We start from the raw sequence: 17,185 nt of genomic DNA, 5'->3' as shown, positions 1-17,185 counted from the left end.
GAGCACGATAATGATGTGTTACATAGAATCTTTGTGTCCAGATAGGAGCAATATGTATTCTGAGCTGACATTTGTGAAAAGGGAGATACTGACTACGGGATCAGTCTACTACAAATTTGAGAATGAGTGCATACAGTCAGCTATTATTGCTACGACTGTTGGACTTGGAGTATTACAACATAGCTGAAGATCTTAAAATACCAAAGATAGAATAGGATCACATACCACCCAAGTGAAACCAGTTGCCCTGGCACACACAGATGGAGATTTATAAAACTAGTGACCACTTCCACTCTAAAAAGCAATTTAACCATAAATGTATTTCTCATGCGGCTGCGGGTAAGCTTTGATTTTAGACACTCGCAAATATCAACCTTGGTACAGCCAATATTTATGTGAATGAATGATGGAGGGAGTGTAGGATGTTATGAATTAAGGAGAGAGTGAAGGATGTTAAAGACTGGTTTATATGTGTACTAAAAGCTGTGAATGTAGTTCTAGAGAGTCTCCCTCTTTTTCTTTTGTTAAGTCCTTTTTCTGATTATTGACTCCAAATAAATACCCATGAACATATGCCACCCTCTAAGTCATTGTTTACGCAAATATATTTTCAAAACTTATGTAATAAACATGATTTTTGATTCCTGTAGATAAACACTTAAGATGTATTCTCTGAGATGTACATTATGAACTCATGAAATTGACATATTACCATCTCTGCATTAGTCGCTTCAGAAAGGTTCAGCTCTATGACTTTAGGCAATACCAAGATGCCTAAAATACGTGCTTTCATCCACAAAGCTGTTAAGTATTAACTCCTGCAATCTTGTAGTGTTAAATTCCTAAACTGTAATATACTAGAGTTTGGGTTGGCGATAACATTTGCTGCTTATAAAACTCCTTGGGCTGTTTTTTAACTTCCCCAGTGAAAAGTGGAACAATTAAATAATGGGTCGCCTGAATTTCAGAGCTCAAACCTCCTACACTCTGCATGTAATCAGAGCTCTGCAGGAGACACAATTGCCCACCAAACTATCTCACAAAGATGTTGGTCCTCTGTGGATCGAGCCTTAAACCCTTTTATTCAAATTTTATCTACTAATACTGACATATTTGCTCTTCGGTGTTGGGTGTATTTTGTGTATATCACCTGCCATGTCCGACCTATAAAAGCATTGGCTTATACCTTGCCAAATTCTTCAACACAATATTTCAGCATTCAGCAATAAGGTGAATACATTTTTGTAAATAGTCACACTTCTTGCTTTAAATTGTTGCATATTAACATTTATTAAACTATATGTTAAAGAGGCACACGGAGTGCAGTGTAAGCCAGATGAACGGTTCCGGTATTCGGGTAAAAGAAATCAAGCCATCAAGAGTGGCAGTTTTGTTATGTTTATAATCGCCTTTGTCCGAGATATATGTAGTTTTCAAACCTAGTAACAAAAAAATGAATGGGTATATTATTAAACCAAAAAACGTTCTAGATCATTAAGAAATTGACGTTAGAATTGGGTAAATATATCATTGCAATTCTGCTGTGTGACAATGAGTTACTGTTACTGTATTGGGGAACTGCTTTCAGTATTCATGTATATTTAAAATAATATTGTGATTACGAAATCATGGTATTAAATAATAGCATTTAAATTACTTCCCTAGAACCAAGATGGATCATGCATACAGTCGGTCAGTCTAATTCTGAACCAAGATCCCAGGAAACAGGTGACGCTGACTCATTTAGGCGATGTTTTGGTGTATGATCATTACAAAGTTAATATGCCCTATTCAGATGGTAAGAATGGAAAACAAGAAAGAACAGTATATTTTAAAACTTTTTGTTAGTGTGCGTTTATTTGTTTTAAAACTTCTCTATATTTACGTTAACATGAATTTTGAGGTATTTTTGCAGTTGTTCACTATCAAGATAATAGGAAAGGCACAATAAAGTACAGATTAACAGTAGCTCAGCATGTTCTTTGATTAAGGCTTCAGCAGTATACCCATTGCTGTTCTAATAATATTTCTTCTGGTTTTTTGCACTTTGTTTCTTTCAAGTTGGAGTAGAGGAAATTACCAGAACTGGTTTAGTAGGGTGAAAAAGGCTTGCTCTTCACCCACAGGCTGGCACTGGCCAGAAAGGTGGACCCCCACTAATCTCTCCTCAGAACACTCCTGGGCCTATGAAGGTCAGAAGAAGGACTACCCTGCTGTCTGAAACCTTAAGAAAGGCTGTCCTGCTTGCCTTGAACGCAGGACCCAGTTGGCTGGCCTCCTGTTTGAGCTACAGGGACACAACAGGCTTCCAGAGGCCCTTTCCCTGCAACTGTCCAGCTGACTAGTACCAACTCAACATGCTCTAGAGCATAGACCTTGCTGATGGCTCTGGGTGAGTGAGTCCTACCCTACAAGTGGTGCCTCCCCAGGTCCTGGAGGCTTGGCTGGTATTAGAGTGTACTCCTTCTGTCCCCAAACTGCAAAAGCTGGGACTCTTTGCCAGATTTCTACTGAAAGAACAGACGGAGACTGGGGTCGCCTTCAAAGCTATAACCATTGACATCAAATTGCCAGCTGGCCTCAATGTGCTGGTTGGCCTCACTGAAGTACATCTGAGCTCCAGAAATATTTTTAAGTCCTAACATAAAGGGCTTTGCTGAGACCAATGCTGAGCCGATGGATTTTGAGGCCTTCCTAGGCACAGACTTTGAACTTCTACCACTCAGAGCTTTCTCAGCTTCATTGACAACCACACCAGGACCTTGCCCTTCAGCAACCCACCGTTGTTGAGCCCTGTTTCTAATCCAGCTGGCAGCTAACCCCACCAACGACACGCCAACAATCACTTTTTCCCCATAAACATTAAGGTCTGAAGATAAACTTTCAGCCGGGGCAAACCTGGTTCCTCTATCAGATCCTTGCTCCATTGTGGTTGGTCTTAACTTTTGATTTTGGTCTGATCTAGCGTGACCAGAAAACCGCGGTTGGTACTTTGAGCTTTTTGATGCTATTTCAATTCCATCTTTAAAAAATCCTGTCTTCAGTTGCACTTATTGGATTTTTGTTGTTTAGGTGTCATTTTATGTACTAGGATTTGCTCTATTTTTCTAAAATCTTTCTAAGTTAAGCCTCACTACTTGGTGCCAAACTGCCAGAGGGTTAAGCACATACTTATTTTGTGACTTTAGTGGTTCACCCTGACAAGGACTGTAATTATTATTTGAGGTGGGTTCTCCCCCTCCTCAAATCATACTCCAAATTTCTTACAGTAGTGGTCAATGGTGAAATTCAGTACTTGTGTTTTTACTGGGCCACTCAGTGATTGGTGTAAAACCAAAAATCCTTTGTTATAATCTGCCATGAAAATAGATTTTAGATTTTTAAATTCCCATTTATTTTTGATTAGGCATTGTTTTTACTTGTGTCTCAAGTTTCACTCTTATTCTCATATTTTGCACCTGTGATTTTTGCAACAATGAAGGTTCCATTGTGGTAGAGCTGAAAGAGTTGTGTAAGGAGAGGGGGCTGAAGCTAGCAAAAGGATCAAAGAAACTGCAGTGTGTCCTCCCACAGCCTGGGAAGAGGCCTTTATGTTGCAGTCTACAGCATAATGGCAGGAGGTTGATGGTGCAGAAAAGGAGGAGAGAAAGAGAAAAAACGATCCTGCTATCACATGTGATGAGCCAGAAAGAACTGGACCTGAACACCAAGAGGGTTGCAGAGTCCAATGAACATGAAAGCAGTAAAGCTGAAGTGCCTAGAGGAGGACAAAGGGTCCACATCCCCAAAGATCTGATGCCTAACTTTGTGGTGAGGATAACATTGACGAGTAGTTTAAAGCCTATGAGGTAGCTTTGTGCTTGTATAAGGTCCCAGAGGACTATTGGGGGGGGGGGCTAGTCTCTGGACGCATATGCCAGTCACTGGGAGAGATACCCTACAGACCCTAAATAAAGATGACAGGATAAGGTATGCTCCCATGAAAAAAGCCCTTGTTGTCAAGTTTGGTCTTACCCCAGAGTAATACTGCTTGAAGTTTAGGGACAGCCAGTCCTGTGTTTATTTTGTGAATTATTCCATTAAGGGCTAGATGGTTGTGTGAAGGGCAGCAAAGTGAGTTACTGTGATGGGCTGTGCAATCTATTCACGAGAGAGCATATGTTCAGTAATTGCTTTGCAGAGCTTCACCAAAACTTGACTGATTTAAAGAGCACTCTATCCAGTGAACATAAGAATGAGTAAGCCCTCTGGGTTAATACCAAACTGTTAAGGATTGTATCTTGGGAAGACCCCAACATAGATGAAAAGAGTTCCCAAAACCTAAAGGAAGGAAGAAATACTGAAAAGAAAAAGGAGTTCTCTAAAGGTTAACAAAAGAGTTTTCAGAGGAAGGAGTCCTAGTTCAATACTGAGTAGAAGAAGAGTGGTTTAAATGGGAGGAAGTCGCCGGGCTACTTCTGGCCCAAGTGCCATGAATGTTATCTGTATGGGCATAGCAAAGGGGATGCCATCTGTCCATGCAGGAAGCAGTCAACAACTGGTTGGCCTCCCACCGGAAATAGCTGGTGTAATGCTGGAGGAGGCTCCTCCAGTTTGATGTTTGAGGGAGTGCAGAGGCCATACTAGTGTCCCTGGGTGACAAGGAGATGGTGCCTAAATCTCACATGCCTGACAATATCAAAAAGTAGAGACACTGGCTCACCATCAATGGGCAGAGTCTGAAGGCTCTCAGAGACACATGAGCCAGCATGACTACTGTTATACGTCATCTGGTGTCCTTAGAGCAGGTAGTCACTGATGTAGTTCAACAGGCTGTAACAATAGACAACTAGGTGAGTCACGATCCAGTGGCTCTAGTTCCCTTAAAAGGAGGGGGTGGGTCTAAGGTTCCTTTTACGGTATATGTGAGTCCAGTAATGATTGTTGACTCTCTGTTAGGAAATGACCTAGATCACACCATAGTTCAACAGGCTGTAACAATAGACATCTAGGTGAGTCACGATCCAGTGGCTCTAGTTCCCTTAAAAGGAGGGGGTGGGTCTAAGGTTCCTTAAAAGGTAGATGTGAGTCCAGTAATGATTGTTGACTCTCTGTTAGGAAATGACCTTGATCACACCATATGGACAGAGCTGGATCTCTGGTCCCACTTGGGGATGTTCGGATTGTCTGAGTGGGTGCACCTGAATACATGGTCCATGGCAGCCTATCAGGAGAGCCAGAAGGACCTTGTGTCTGAAAAGGCAACCAAGGCGCTTGCCAAGTAGAGAAAGGGAGTGGGGAAAGGAAACCCACCCACAAAATTCCCATGGTTGGTCCGATAGGAAGCTGATCCTGAACGTGACATTCTGAAACCTGCAGGAGAAGACATTGCTGCCCTGGGAAACCTACCTGAGTTTACTGGGTGGCAAACTGAAGGTGAGTCATCCCGGGCAGAGTTCTATAGTGCCCCACTTTTGAGGGCATACAGTGGCAGGCCGAGGCCCAGTCACAAAATTCACTAAATCAACATGTGCTTACCTCTCTGGTAGCTTGCCACAAATGCATTCTGGCTTCCCTTAGAGGCAATGTGTAAAGTATTTATGCAGCACGCCAACAGTAATAAAGTGAAAACTCAACACAAGAAAGAATCCAAAGCAATTTAGAAAAACAGGGTAAATTATAATAAATTAAATGGTACAAGAATGACAAATATGTATCCAGTAGAAATGGAGATGTTCATTTGGAAAGTTTTTTATGAAAATAGTGTCAAGAAGCGCAAAGTGCCACTTGCACTTATCTTGTTGCTGTGGACCAGGGGAAAGTCACAAATTCAGGTAAACCGTGATGGAGTGCGGGTCAGATACAGGGACCAAGTTAGTCCCGCTGAAGAGTTACCTTCTCAATTGTGGCACAAAGTGTTCTGTTCAAGTTGGAGGAGGCAGCAAGGAGGAGGCTTTCGTATTGAGGAGCAGGTCAACCATCGTGGTCATCGTTGCTGTACTGCGCAGACCAAGTCATCGCTGGAGCTTCGTGTTGGTTGATCATCGCGGATGGTCACTGTCGGCACGAAGAGCAAGTCTCGCTGGGACTTCACCTTTGCAGTTGTCATGAACAGTCAATTCTTAATAAGAAGAGATCATTTTGTGGTTATGAAGAGCCCAAACCTCAGGACGTTTTCCTTTTATTGAGGAGGAGTTCACACTTATGCCACCCAAGGGTACAGGACCTAGGGGACACCTCTTGGGGATTATGACTTACTCCAGCAGAGGCCAGCAACAGGGCTCAGGCAGGTCTAGTAGGGTCCGGTTTATGCTGGCCGGCTGGGCAGTTGCATGGAGGCCTCTGGAAGCTTATTGTGTCCCTGTAGCCCAGTCCAGCCAACTGACCCTTGAAGTCACTCTGGGTAGCCTGGGATCTAGGCAAGCGGGTTCAATCTTCCTTCTTCAGACCGCAGGGCAGTCCTTCCATCAGCAGGGCAGTCATTCGTGCAGCATGTAGTCCTTCCTCTGAAGCTTCCATGTATCCATGAGTGTTCTGATGAGAGGTTTTGAAGTTCACACTTTTATTCCCTTTGTGGGGGAATTCCCTGACCTACTCCCAAAACTGGTTCTGGTCAGTTCTTCCCCTTACCCTGGACTTCACGTCAAATTTTCTAGGGTTACAAAACACAGGGCAGACCTAGTGTAATGCTTCATTTTGTGTTATGCTGGCAGATTCCTTTGAAGTGGAACGAGGGCCGGGTGATAGCTTCTCCACCAGCCATCTTGTCAGGAAGATCCTCTTCCCTCACTCCTAGGCTTCCTTTGTCTCACTGTCTGGAAGCAATACACAGTCCACAACAGCAGAACCATTCACAGTCATGTAACCTAGGGCACTAGCAGAAAGACGCATTTTTCAACTTTCTAAAAGTGGCATTTTCAAATGTGTAACTTAAAGTCCAACTTAACCATTAAATGCGATTTTAAATTACAATTCATTCAAGTGTAAACAGCATATCTCTTTCTGCACTCAAAGTGAAGTGAGCACTTATTAAATGTAAATAACAAACTCCAAAAACCGGGGCTGACCCTTGGTTCAGTACCTCGATCCCCGTTCAATAAATATAAATGTCCTATGCATTACACTTTCGGAGTCTGCCGCAGTTTGGCTCCACTGGAATCCAGAGAAGAAAGTTTACCAAAATGGAAGGTGCACCAGGAAAAAGGAGTCCAAACGTGAATAAGGAAGTTCGTTGGATTTCTTTTATTTTTTATAATAAAGCATGTAGTTAGATATCTATAAAAATGTATATACACCATATATTTAAAGCAAATCCTTGTGACACCACACTATTTTAACCTGATACCGTCCGTTCCAAAATATAAACCAAATTCTAAGATAATTTCGTAGGGCTTTCCCTTCAAGCTCTACTTCCTCACTTATACAGATATATACTTCCGCCTTTCTCGAATCTAGATACAGTATTAGAATTTAACATGGCTTTACAACAAGACTGATAGTTTTTTGGCTCTTTGTGAGGATTTCCTATCTCTGTTATCTTTCTCCTTTCTCCCTCTTGTTCTTCTAATTTTTTCCCCTAACTTTTTGCGATTTTTCTATTTCTCTTTTTACACATAAAGTTTTTAAATAATACATTTTTTTAATTTATGTATATAAGTGTGTAGCTAATAAGCTATTTGTGGTATGTTGAATTCTATTGTATTGAGGATTTGTGTATGTCGTGGTATTGGTCATTTATATTTATGGTTTATATTAGGATTTGGTTTGTATTTTGGATTGGACGGTATCAGGTTTAAATAGTGTGGTGTCACAAGGATTTGCTTTAAATATATGGTGTATATACATTTTTTATATATATATTTATATACATAATTTTTTGTTATGTGTTTTGTGTTATTTGTATTTATACATGTGATGTAGTTTTGTATCCATTTGTGTGGTTTTCATCATATGTTTTTGTGTATATTTATGTGCTGTCTTGTGTCAATTATTTCAGCCCTGAAGAAGTTCTTTTGTAAAGAATGAAACACGTTGGCTGATATCTGACTGCATTCTTTATTATAAAGAATAAAAGAAATCCAAAGGAGTTTCTTATTCACGTTTGGACTCCTTTTTCCTGGGGCACCTTCCATTTTCGTAAACTTATTAAATGTAAGAAGGCAACCCAGTGTTAGTCTATGGGAGAGATAGACCATTCAACAGAGAAAAACTAAATTGGGAGTTTGTCACTGTCAGTAGCTGTAAAACTTAAAGGCTTTAAAAGGTTACTTTAGTGGGTGGCACAATGAGTGCTGCAACCCACTAGTAGCATTTAATTCACAGGCCCTGGCTACAGGTAGTACTCTATACTGGTGACTTCCAAGTACATTTTAATGTGCCAAATAGGAGTGGGGCACATTTACCATGTTTTAGGGCAAGAGTACAAGCACTATATCACTGGTTAGAAGGGGAAAAGTGCAGACTCCTAAAAGCCAACAAAAACAGGATTAATAAAGGAAGGCAAACAAATTGGGGTGACTCTGCAGAAAAGCCAAGCTCCAGCAATAAATTCAACACAATTATTACCAATAATAAAAAATATCATGGAAACAAACAATGTAAGTCTGACCATAAACATAAGTGCCCCAGATCGATTTAACAGCACTTAAAGTATGAAATACACTCTCACTTTCTTAAGTCCGTGCTATATATATGTAATGTGTAAAGGAAAATTGATGGATGCTATCAGATTGCTGACAGTCCTTATTAAATCTTGTAGGAAGAGAAATAAGCGCACAGGGAATGATGTAATGGACAACAGCAACATATTTTAAAAGAATAATGCAAACACGACAAATGATAGAGGTATCCATAGTATTTACTCATCTTTAAATGTTGGTAGAAAGCTTGATGCTGCAAACTTTTTAAATAAATGTAGATTTTCCTTGAATACAAAGTGAGCATTTCATCTGAATGTCACTATGATCCCCAGTTATTTTAGGAAATGTACATACCAATGATTTCTTTTAATGTCTCCACTATCTCTGGGGGCACTAAATTGTACACATTCTCACCCTTGGTTGAGGACAGATTTTAGTTCACCTTGCACATATTAAATTAAACCTAACCTCATTTGAAGCTATAGTATATAACTGTTCCTCATCAAGTTGAGAGTAATATTTTTCTGAATGTGGAATGGATTACAGGCACAGCCAGAATTTTAGGAGATTCTGAGCAGATGCTGATTCAATGTTCTTAATGAATACATCCACTTTCCAAGGGACAATTTGTGTGCTCGGTCACAGCATAAGTCTCAAAATATGTTTTCTGACACTGCATGGTGAGTCAGCTGTACCACACTATATTACATTATATTACGCTATGTTGTGTTGTTGTTTGCTATTTCATACCATGATGTATTATGATAAATGTAATGTAATGCCATGTCATACTATAAGATCATGCCCTGCAGAAGAAGGCACAGCGTTTGTTAAAAGCCCTCATCTTTGGTTATAACGAGTAGAACCTTTAGCAAATGATATAGCCATAGGCAGAATGGGTATGCTGCTATTAGAACATTCCACCCATTGAGAGTAGAATCCTACAAAATCAAAAAGGAGAAAGAATAAGATAAACAATGAAATGGTGGCGCAAAAGATATGTATCAGCCATTATTGGCATTGAAACACTTCTTTGGCTTTAATAGTGCACTCAACTTTTTAGTGTTTTACTATATAGTGTAATGCTACACCATGGTATAATGTTATTCAATGCTATACTATTCTTTGGTATTTTATGCTATGTTATAGTGTTTATGATTCATAAAGTGCATCATATGCCTAAGAGAATCACATAGCTCTGACAGGCATGAAAGTCATAAAATAGAATTGTAACCAATTCTTCTGCCATGCTGTTATGGTACATACTATGCAAAGTTATGTTATTATTTTATTTTATTTTGTCTTATGTTACATTATGTCACATTATATATTGATCAAAGAGCATATCAGATGACCAATAGAGCCCTTTGATCTGATAGTTATTTACTTCTTAAAGGTCCTTCCATGTGAATTCCTTCCTTCCGTAAGACTTTTAACTATAGTTTAACATAAAGGAACACCTCAGCGAACACATGGCATCATTGCGATAGGATGGGTTGATGGCAATATTTATGATACTTTTCTAGTGTTTGTGCTACTTGCGGCAGTCTCTGTCAAATTAGGAACCCTTAGAGATGGAACTGGTGCCTTGAAGGTTTTACTTCCATATGCCTTTACTCTGAATTTGGCTTACGTGCTACGGCTTGCATTGCCTCACCTGAGGTTTCTATTGGAGTTATAGGAAGGCCACGATATTACCCAGGAGCTATCGGTCTAATTTGAATGGAAAAATTGGTGAATTTATGTGCTATTTCCACATGTCCACAGGGTTACCAATTAACTCCAAAGATACAATTTTAGCAAGCAGTATTTCCACATATGGAAACATTTATACTTGGAAGCAGCACAACTAATGCATTAAAAACCTTGCAATATTTGAGCCCTGCCGCACTTGTAATAGGGGTCTGAGAGCCAGATGTGCAAAGTTTTGTTTTCATTCACAAGTGGTCCAATTCGCAGAATCGGGCTGTTTGTGAATGAAAAAAAGCATTTTTCAAAGTACAAACGCTCAATTTGCGAATCGGTAACATATTACCAAATCGCAAGTTGGGTTCGCGATTCGGTATTAGGATGAGCCTTGTTGCAGGAGTCCCTTCCAGATACCGAACCACAGTGGTATGTGTGACTGTTGCGACCAAAATGCAGTCGCAAATAATTTGCATTTTACCCCCTACTTTAAGTAGGTAGTAATCCATTCGCAAATGGGAAGGGGTTCCCAAGGGACCCCTTTCCCTGGGACCACTGCCTACTCTTAAAAAATGTAAAAAAACTTTTAATTTTTCTTTCTGAAATGCATGCCATATTCCTTTGAGGAAAACAGGCTGCATTTAAAAAAAAAAGCTTTATTGAAAGGCAACCACAGACATGGTGGTCTGCTGACCCCAGCAGGCCACCGACCCTGCCGTGATATTTGGGATTCCCACTGGGTCGCAAATCAAGACCTACTGCATGAATATTAATGAGGGGGATCTATTTGAGATCCACTGGGAATCACAAAATGTGTCAAAGACACATTTCTACCTTGATGTATGTGATTACCAAATAGCGAAGCTTAAAAATTCTCACTTTTTTGGTAATCACAAATGATTTTCTATGTACATCTGGCCCCTAGTGTCTGTGAACCTACAGTGTGTTAGGAGACCATGAAGGGGTTTGCTGGTCAACATAGATTGACGTTGAAGTGAACTTTTCACTTGTGGCAATTGGGTTTCCTCATGGTTCCTGCCAACTAATTACTTTTCAAGCTAAGGTCACACTATTTTGACCCCTTTTGTATCTCTAAACTGATGAACCTAGTGGCTTATCTCCTTCACCTCCACCAAATAATGTATGTGTATGACACATGAAACCCTGTGTCACTGTTCCATTTGGTGGAATTATTATTGCTTCTCCTCTCATCCTAGTGCAGAGCCGGTGTAATAATTAATTATAGTAAACGGTCAATTCTCAATTTTTGTAGGCATCCACTATTCAATTCTTTGGAAGAATTATCCCGCTTGTGAGCATTCTTGGGTGGCTGCTTTCCTATCAGTCCTCCTGTTTTGTCCTGAGAATTCAATCGGGCATTTCCTGGGAAGCTTGGAAATTCTAAAGTTATTATACTACTGCATCTAGTGATGCTCATATTTTTAAGCTGCATATGGTTGGTTTGCCATAGGGACTTCAGCTCCACATTGCAGGACAACATTAAAGGCTGTGACCCTGGTGTATATTAGTGTGGCATGTAGGAATTCAGCTGCAGCCCAAACTCATGACAGCTTGTATGCCAAGTGGGTGTTTGAGGATAATCTGTGCAGGCATTCTATTGCTGCAATTTATGCATCTTTTGCTCATGATCTATCTTTCAAGGCCAAAATCTGCTAGTTGATGGGTTCTTGTTTGTCGTATGCCAAATGTGAAGCAAGTTGGAACATTTCCTTCCTACTCCTGCTTCCCAAGAGTCCAAACTAGGAAATGGATGTAAACATCCTTTATGTTAACTCCTTTCCAAGATAGCCTCAAAGCAGTCAAAACCCATCATTGTTAACCCTATTTCCTATATTCAGTCTTCTGTTCTTAACTGTTCTCCACTATTGGTGGACCCTACTCACAAACATCTCTTTGTCTGTACCTGTGTATGTTTCATTAGGTTACTTCTTTTTTCTCTCTCTGTTTTTCCTGTGTTTGTTCTGGGATCGTTTTTTTTTTTAAACTATCTTTTTGAAGTTGCCAACGTGGAGTACAATCATCAATACAGACAGCTATGTTACTTCAGCAAATCACATATTTCACTGCCATCCACAACATTATACATTTTAGTCAGATCCCCTAATGGCATAGATATGTAACTGGTAATCCTGAAAGAACCAACACATGAGTCTTAACACCTTCACAGAATATGAACAGGGTAGAGTTATACTTTCCCGCCTTTAACTCACCCCTTAGTGCCATGGGGGGCAAGGAGGTGGGAAGTTGGGGGGGGGGGGGCAGGAGGGTCATGCCAGGTGAAGAGGAAATGCTGTTTCAGAAAAGCACATTTTAGGCAAATGTATACCATATACAATCAAGTCGACCACTCATCATCCTTAGTGAGGTCCTGAAGTGCGGTGAGCAATGCATCTTATTCTGCCGCAATGGGGCATCTTCTTAGGCCCCGTACTTCTTCATGGTGCAATGCAGCTGCCTTTGCCAGCCCCCACTGGACAATCACCCTCCACCAGTGCTCCACGCTAGTTAGTGATGAGGTTTCCAGTGCATAACAATGGTTCGCTGAGTTGGTAAAAGTGCCAGGTTAATGAAGCGAGCAGTGGCTCCCCTCATTTTACGACACCTGTAAAGATTACTCTAGTTAGCCATGTGACCAATCTCCTCCTATTGCCCATGGTGTAAAGGACCAGCATTAGGGGGTGAGTCGCAGGTTCCTTAGCAGCTATGTCCCACATGTGCTCTAGTGCCAACATAAGACATCTGTGTGCCTGAAATTAGCCAGCTGGAAGACCATTTTTTTCCGCCAGGATGTCAAAAGGGGATCAGGGCCCAATCTAGAAACAAAGCGTCCAGTGTATCCACCCCTGATGCCCCCCAGATTGCTAAACCCTCTCAACCTAGGCTCGATCGAAATGTACGCATGGAGCCCAGAAATATCTCCGGAGCATAGTGCTGCATTTCGGGTGCAATCCTCAGCATCCTACGGTGATCATCATAAGCCACTCGAATGAGAGCATTTGAAGATGAAAGCAGCACTGATTCCAGAAGAAGCAGTTCCTGTACCAGTCTCAATGCCCTCTGCCCTGTCCCCAAGTATACCTCTGCAAGAGGCCAGCCAGCTAACAAGTGGAAGTTGTGCTGCCAGGTAGTAGTATTCACACACCGGAGCTCCCAGTCCTCCATGCTCCTTTGTTATGCAGCTTGGCCAGCACTATTTTATGTCTCCCCCCTTCCACAGTAGTCCACCTAACATAATATTTAGTGTTTTAAAGATGCTGCATGGAAAAAGTATTGTCAAATTAGTAAAATAGTACAGGAGCCTAGGTAGTATAACCATTTTTGATAGTGCAGCCCAACCTTGCAACATCAGCGGAGGAGGCGCCAAAAGTTTATCTGAGGCTGGAGGGAGTAGATTACCGTTCAATATGTCTTGAGTTGGGTGATACATATTTATACCAAGATAGCGAAAGCTGTGGCATTCCCCCCAAACAATTTGTTCACCAATTGCTATGGGGCATGGAAGACAGTCAGGATAGAGGGGGAAAAGACAGGTCTTTTCCAGTTCACTCCCAAACGTGAGGTAGCCTTGAATTCATCTGGTATGCGCGTGATAAGACCTAATGTACACTAGTACGTCATCTGCATACAGTGAGACAGCATGCGTGATGTCCTCGATAGGCATGGCCCAGTCTTGACCAGATTGCTGAAGTCACTGCGCAAGAGGCTCCACTGCTTGCACAAAGTGGAGCAGGGAGAAGGGACAACCCTGCCGTGTGCCTCTATTAAACGGGATAGGCTCAGAAATACGCTGACCAATCCTGACTCTCACTGCGCGAGCCGTATAGAGCAAATTGATCATCTGTAATACCCTGCCCTGAATGCCCATTTGTTGCCGGGCCACAAACATATATTCCCAGTCCAAGGTATCAGAGGTCTTCTCCATGTCTAACATGAGGGACACCCTATGAAGCCAGTGCTGTGGGGCCTCCAGTAGTAGTCTGTTCAGTCTGCGAATATTAAGGGTTGAGGATCTACCTGTACGAATACCTTTTGATCTGGATAGAATAGTACCGGCATACAGCCCACTAACCACATTGCGAGTAGTTTGCTAAGTATCTTATAATCACTGCCCATTAGAGGTATATGTCTGTAGGAAGAAACCTCCAATGAGTCTCTTCCTGGCTTCAGGACCGACACCAGCAGTGCTTCTCGCATGGTGGGGAGAAGACTCCTCTCCTCAAGGTAAGCAGCATAAACCTCAGCTCGCTTAGAAACCAACAGAGCTTGGCATGTTTTCTAAAGTTTGACCTGTAGCCCATCTAACCCCAGAGTGTTACAGATAGTAGAGTCTCGATTGGCACCATGGACGTCCTGTTCTGTGAATGAATCCTGGCAGGATCATTGACAACGTGATGGCAGAAAAGATATGGTTGTTTCCAGTCCAGGGAAGACCTGGCTTGGAAGTTCAGCTGGACTGTTCCAAAGAGGAACAGGGTCAAGACTGCTTTGCATATGACTGGGTTTGAACTGGACTGGTGAAGTGAGCTAAAGAGCGATGATGGATTCAACCCAGATCTGTGACTGGGGGTGAGTGTCTGAAAAGTTTCAGCGCTCCATCCATCATCTCTTTGTGTTTGCTTTGTTCACCCTAAGTTGGGAGAGTATGCCCAGACGTGGGTCCCTTGCTCACTTTGCCACTGGATTCAAGCTAGCCTGGCTAATGAGGGGTGTTACCCCGAAATTGGCACCAGGATGCTTGTTTCTGGTCCAGGGAAGAACTGGCTTGAAAGTTCAGGCTGGACTGTTCCCATGAGGAACAGGGTCAAGACAGATTTGCATATGGCTGGGTCTGAACTGGGGTGGTGAAGTGAGCTTATGAACCATGATAGATTCAACCCAGATCTGTGACTGGGGGTGAGTGAAAAGTTTCAGCGCTCTGCGCATCCTCTCCTTGCATGATTGTCGCTGTATTGGTTCTGGGCTATAGAGGGCCCTGTAATGCACAGAGAAAGCCTCATGTATTGACCCTTGAGCGAGCGCGACCCATGTCAGGGACAGACAGATAGCGGTTATAGGCTCTGTTTTAGTGGCAGTCCGCAAGAGCCGTGCCAATAGATGGCCCTGTTTGTTCCCCTTCTTCTGACGCTTCGCCTGGTTCACCCTGTAATACACACACCGTAAGGATTCTATGAGGCAGGCATGTTGGTCCCATGCTCCAGTCAAGTTGTCCCGAGCAGCCCTGTCAAATCCTCCCAAGGAGACCTCCACCTGGGCGAGTTCACAACTGATCCCAACCCCGACACCCCAATGATTGCTTGTATGCAGTGATCCCTCATCACAGTCTTAAGGGCCTCCCATTCTACTAATCTTGTTGTGGTTGTCCTGCTATTTTCCATTCTATAGTTGACTAGACGTGTCGCAGGTCATTTCCCAGAAGACAATATCTTCCAGGGCAGCAGGTTGCAACTGCCAGTAGGCATGGGTGGTGCAGGCTCTTCCCACTCGGTGTGCAGGTAAAGCAGGCATTGATCTGAAAGGGTCTTCCCTAGTTATGCTGCTTCTGTTACTTTTATCTCAATGGTGGAGTGGCAGAGGAACTGATCAAGTCAGACATGTAAGTCAGGGGGTTGGGAGAAGTAAGAATATTTTCTGGCTTCCAGTTACAATGCCTCCAACTATCAATCAGCAACGAATGCATGACCCAGTGTGACAGGTAGGATGCAGTGCTCATAGCAGCCGAGAGAGGGAGCAGTGGGTGTGGCCTATCCAACTCAGGATGCAATACGCAATTAAAATCCCCTTAAAATAATTCAGAGTAAATGAGCACATCTAGTGAGTATGTTTGACACATGGGTCAGGAATTGTGCCTGAGCAGTGTTTGGTACTTACCCGCTCTTCTATAGTACAACTGTATCCTCCAGTCGGCCCTCCACAAATAAATACTGATCCCTCAGGGTCTACCTCCATCGACACACCCGTAAAGGGGACCGAAGGTCATAGCCATATGAGTGCCCCACTCGCATAGCCCAAATATACTGCACTTAAAGCATGTTCCCCTTTATCGTCTATGAAGCTTGAGTTCCTCCCCCTTAGTTGCATGCTTTTCTTGTAAGAAAACAGCATGGGCCCCATCTTCTAATGTATTGGTAAATGGAGTGACATTTCTTTGCAGTGCCCAAACCCCAGGCATTTCAAGTCAAAAACAACAATCTAGTAATTTTTATAGTTACTGACAGTGTGGTATTAGAGGGGAGCAGTAGCAAAGGATGGGCCCCCAATCTCCAGATGGGCCAAGCTGCCAGACAGTTCCCACCCAGGCTACAATATTCACATGATACATGTCTCAATACCAAAACAGAAAAACCTACTCCTTTCCTCAGGAAGGCAGAGTAACATCTGGATGCCCACATAGCGAAACTTCAGTCCTGTGAACTTGGGTCCTACGTGTACTTGACAACAGTACCAGAACTCCTCATGCAAACGAGTGGGTTCTGGCTCAGTATATGTTTTCTGGGATTTTTGGTCATTCTAAGAACTTCCTGCTGTGTCGGAGTTCTATTCTTCTCAGCAGGCTGACTTCTTTGTTTCTCTTAATTTTTTCAAATCATCTATTGATCTACCTCCTTGTTTCTACCTATGCAAATACATCCTTGCGACTGAGATCTTTTAGGCATTTGACACCCTATCGGCAACTTGGAGAAACTTGTTCCTTCTACAAGTCAAATTTTGTGTTAAGTGTCACTGTAGTTATAAGAAAGAGTTGCTGGCAAGCAGGATGAAAACACGTAATTGGGACGAGTGTGCCCAGAAATGGACAATCACAATTAGCTACTGTGAACTGCTTGCTGATTGACAGTATCCAAGAATATTTGATTAGCTGA

General features: G+C 42.2%; 1 protein-coding gene across 1 annotated transcript in view; it reads left to right on the top strand.

Moving 5' to 3' along the window:
* Positions 1-17,185, top strand: part of OTOG (otogelin) — a 1,045,291-nt gene that overhangs the window by 267,326 nt on the left and 760,780 nt on the right. Inside the window, exon 16 of the mRNA XM_085647044.1 lies at positions 1,666-1,798. Within this exon, the coding sequence (XP_085503170.1) occupies positions 1,666-1,798 (133 nt within the window). The remainder of the gene's footprint in view (positions 1-1,665; positions 1,799-17,185) is intronic.

This window comes from Triturus cristatus, chromosome 3_2 (assembly GCF_964204655.1).
Source record: "Triturus cristatus chromosome 3_2, aTriCri1.1, whole genome shotgun sequence".
Classification (NCBI taxonomy): Eukaryota; Metazoa; Chordata; class Amphibia; order Caudata; family Salamandridae; genus Triturus; species Triturus cristatus.
The sequence above is the reverse complement of the archived record's forward strand: the minus strand, read 5'-3'. Positions and strand labels throughout refer to the sequence as shown.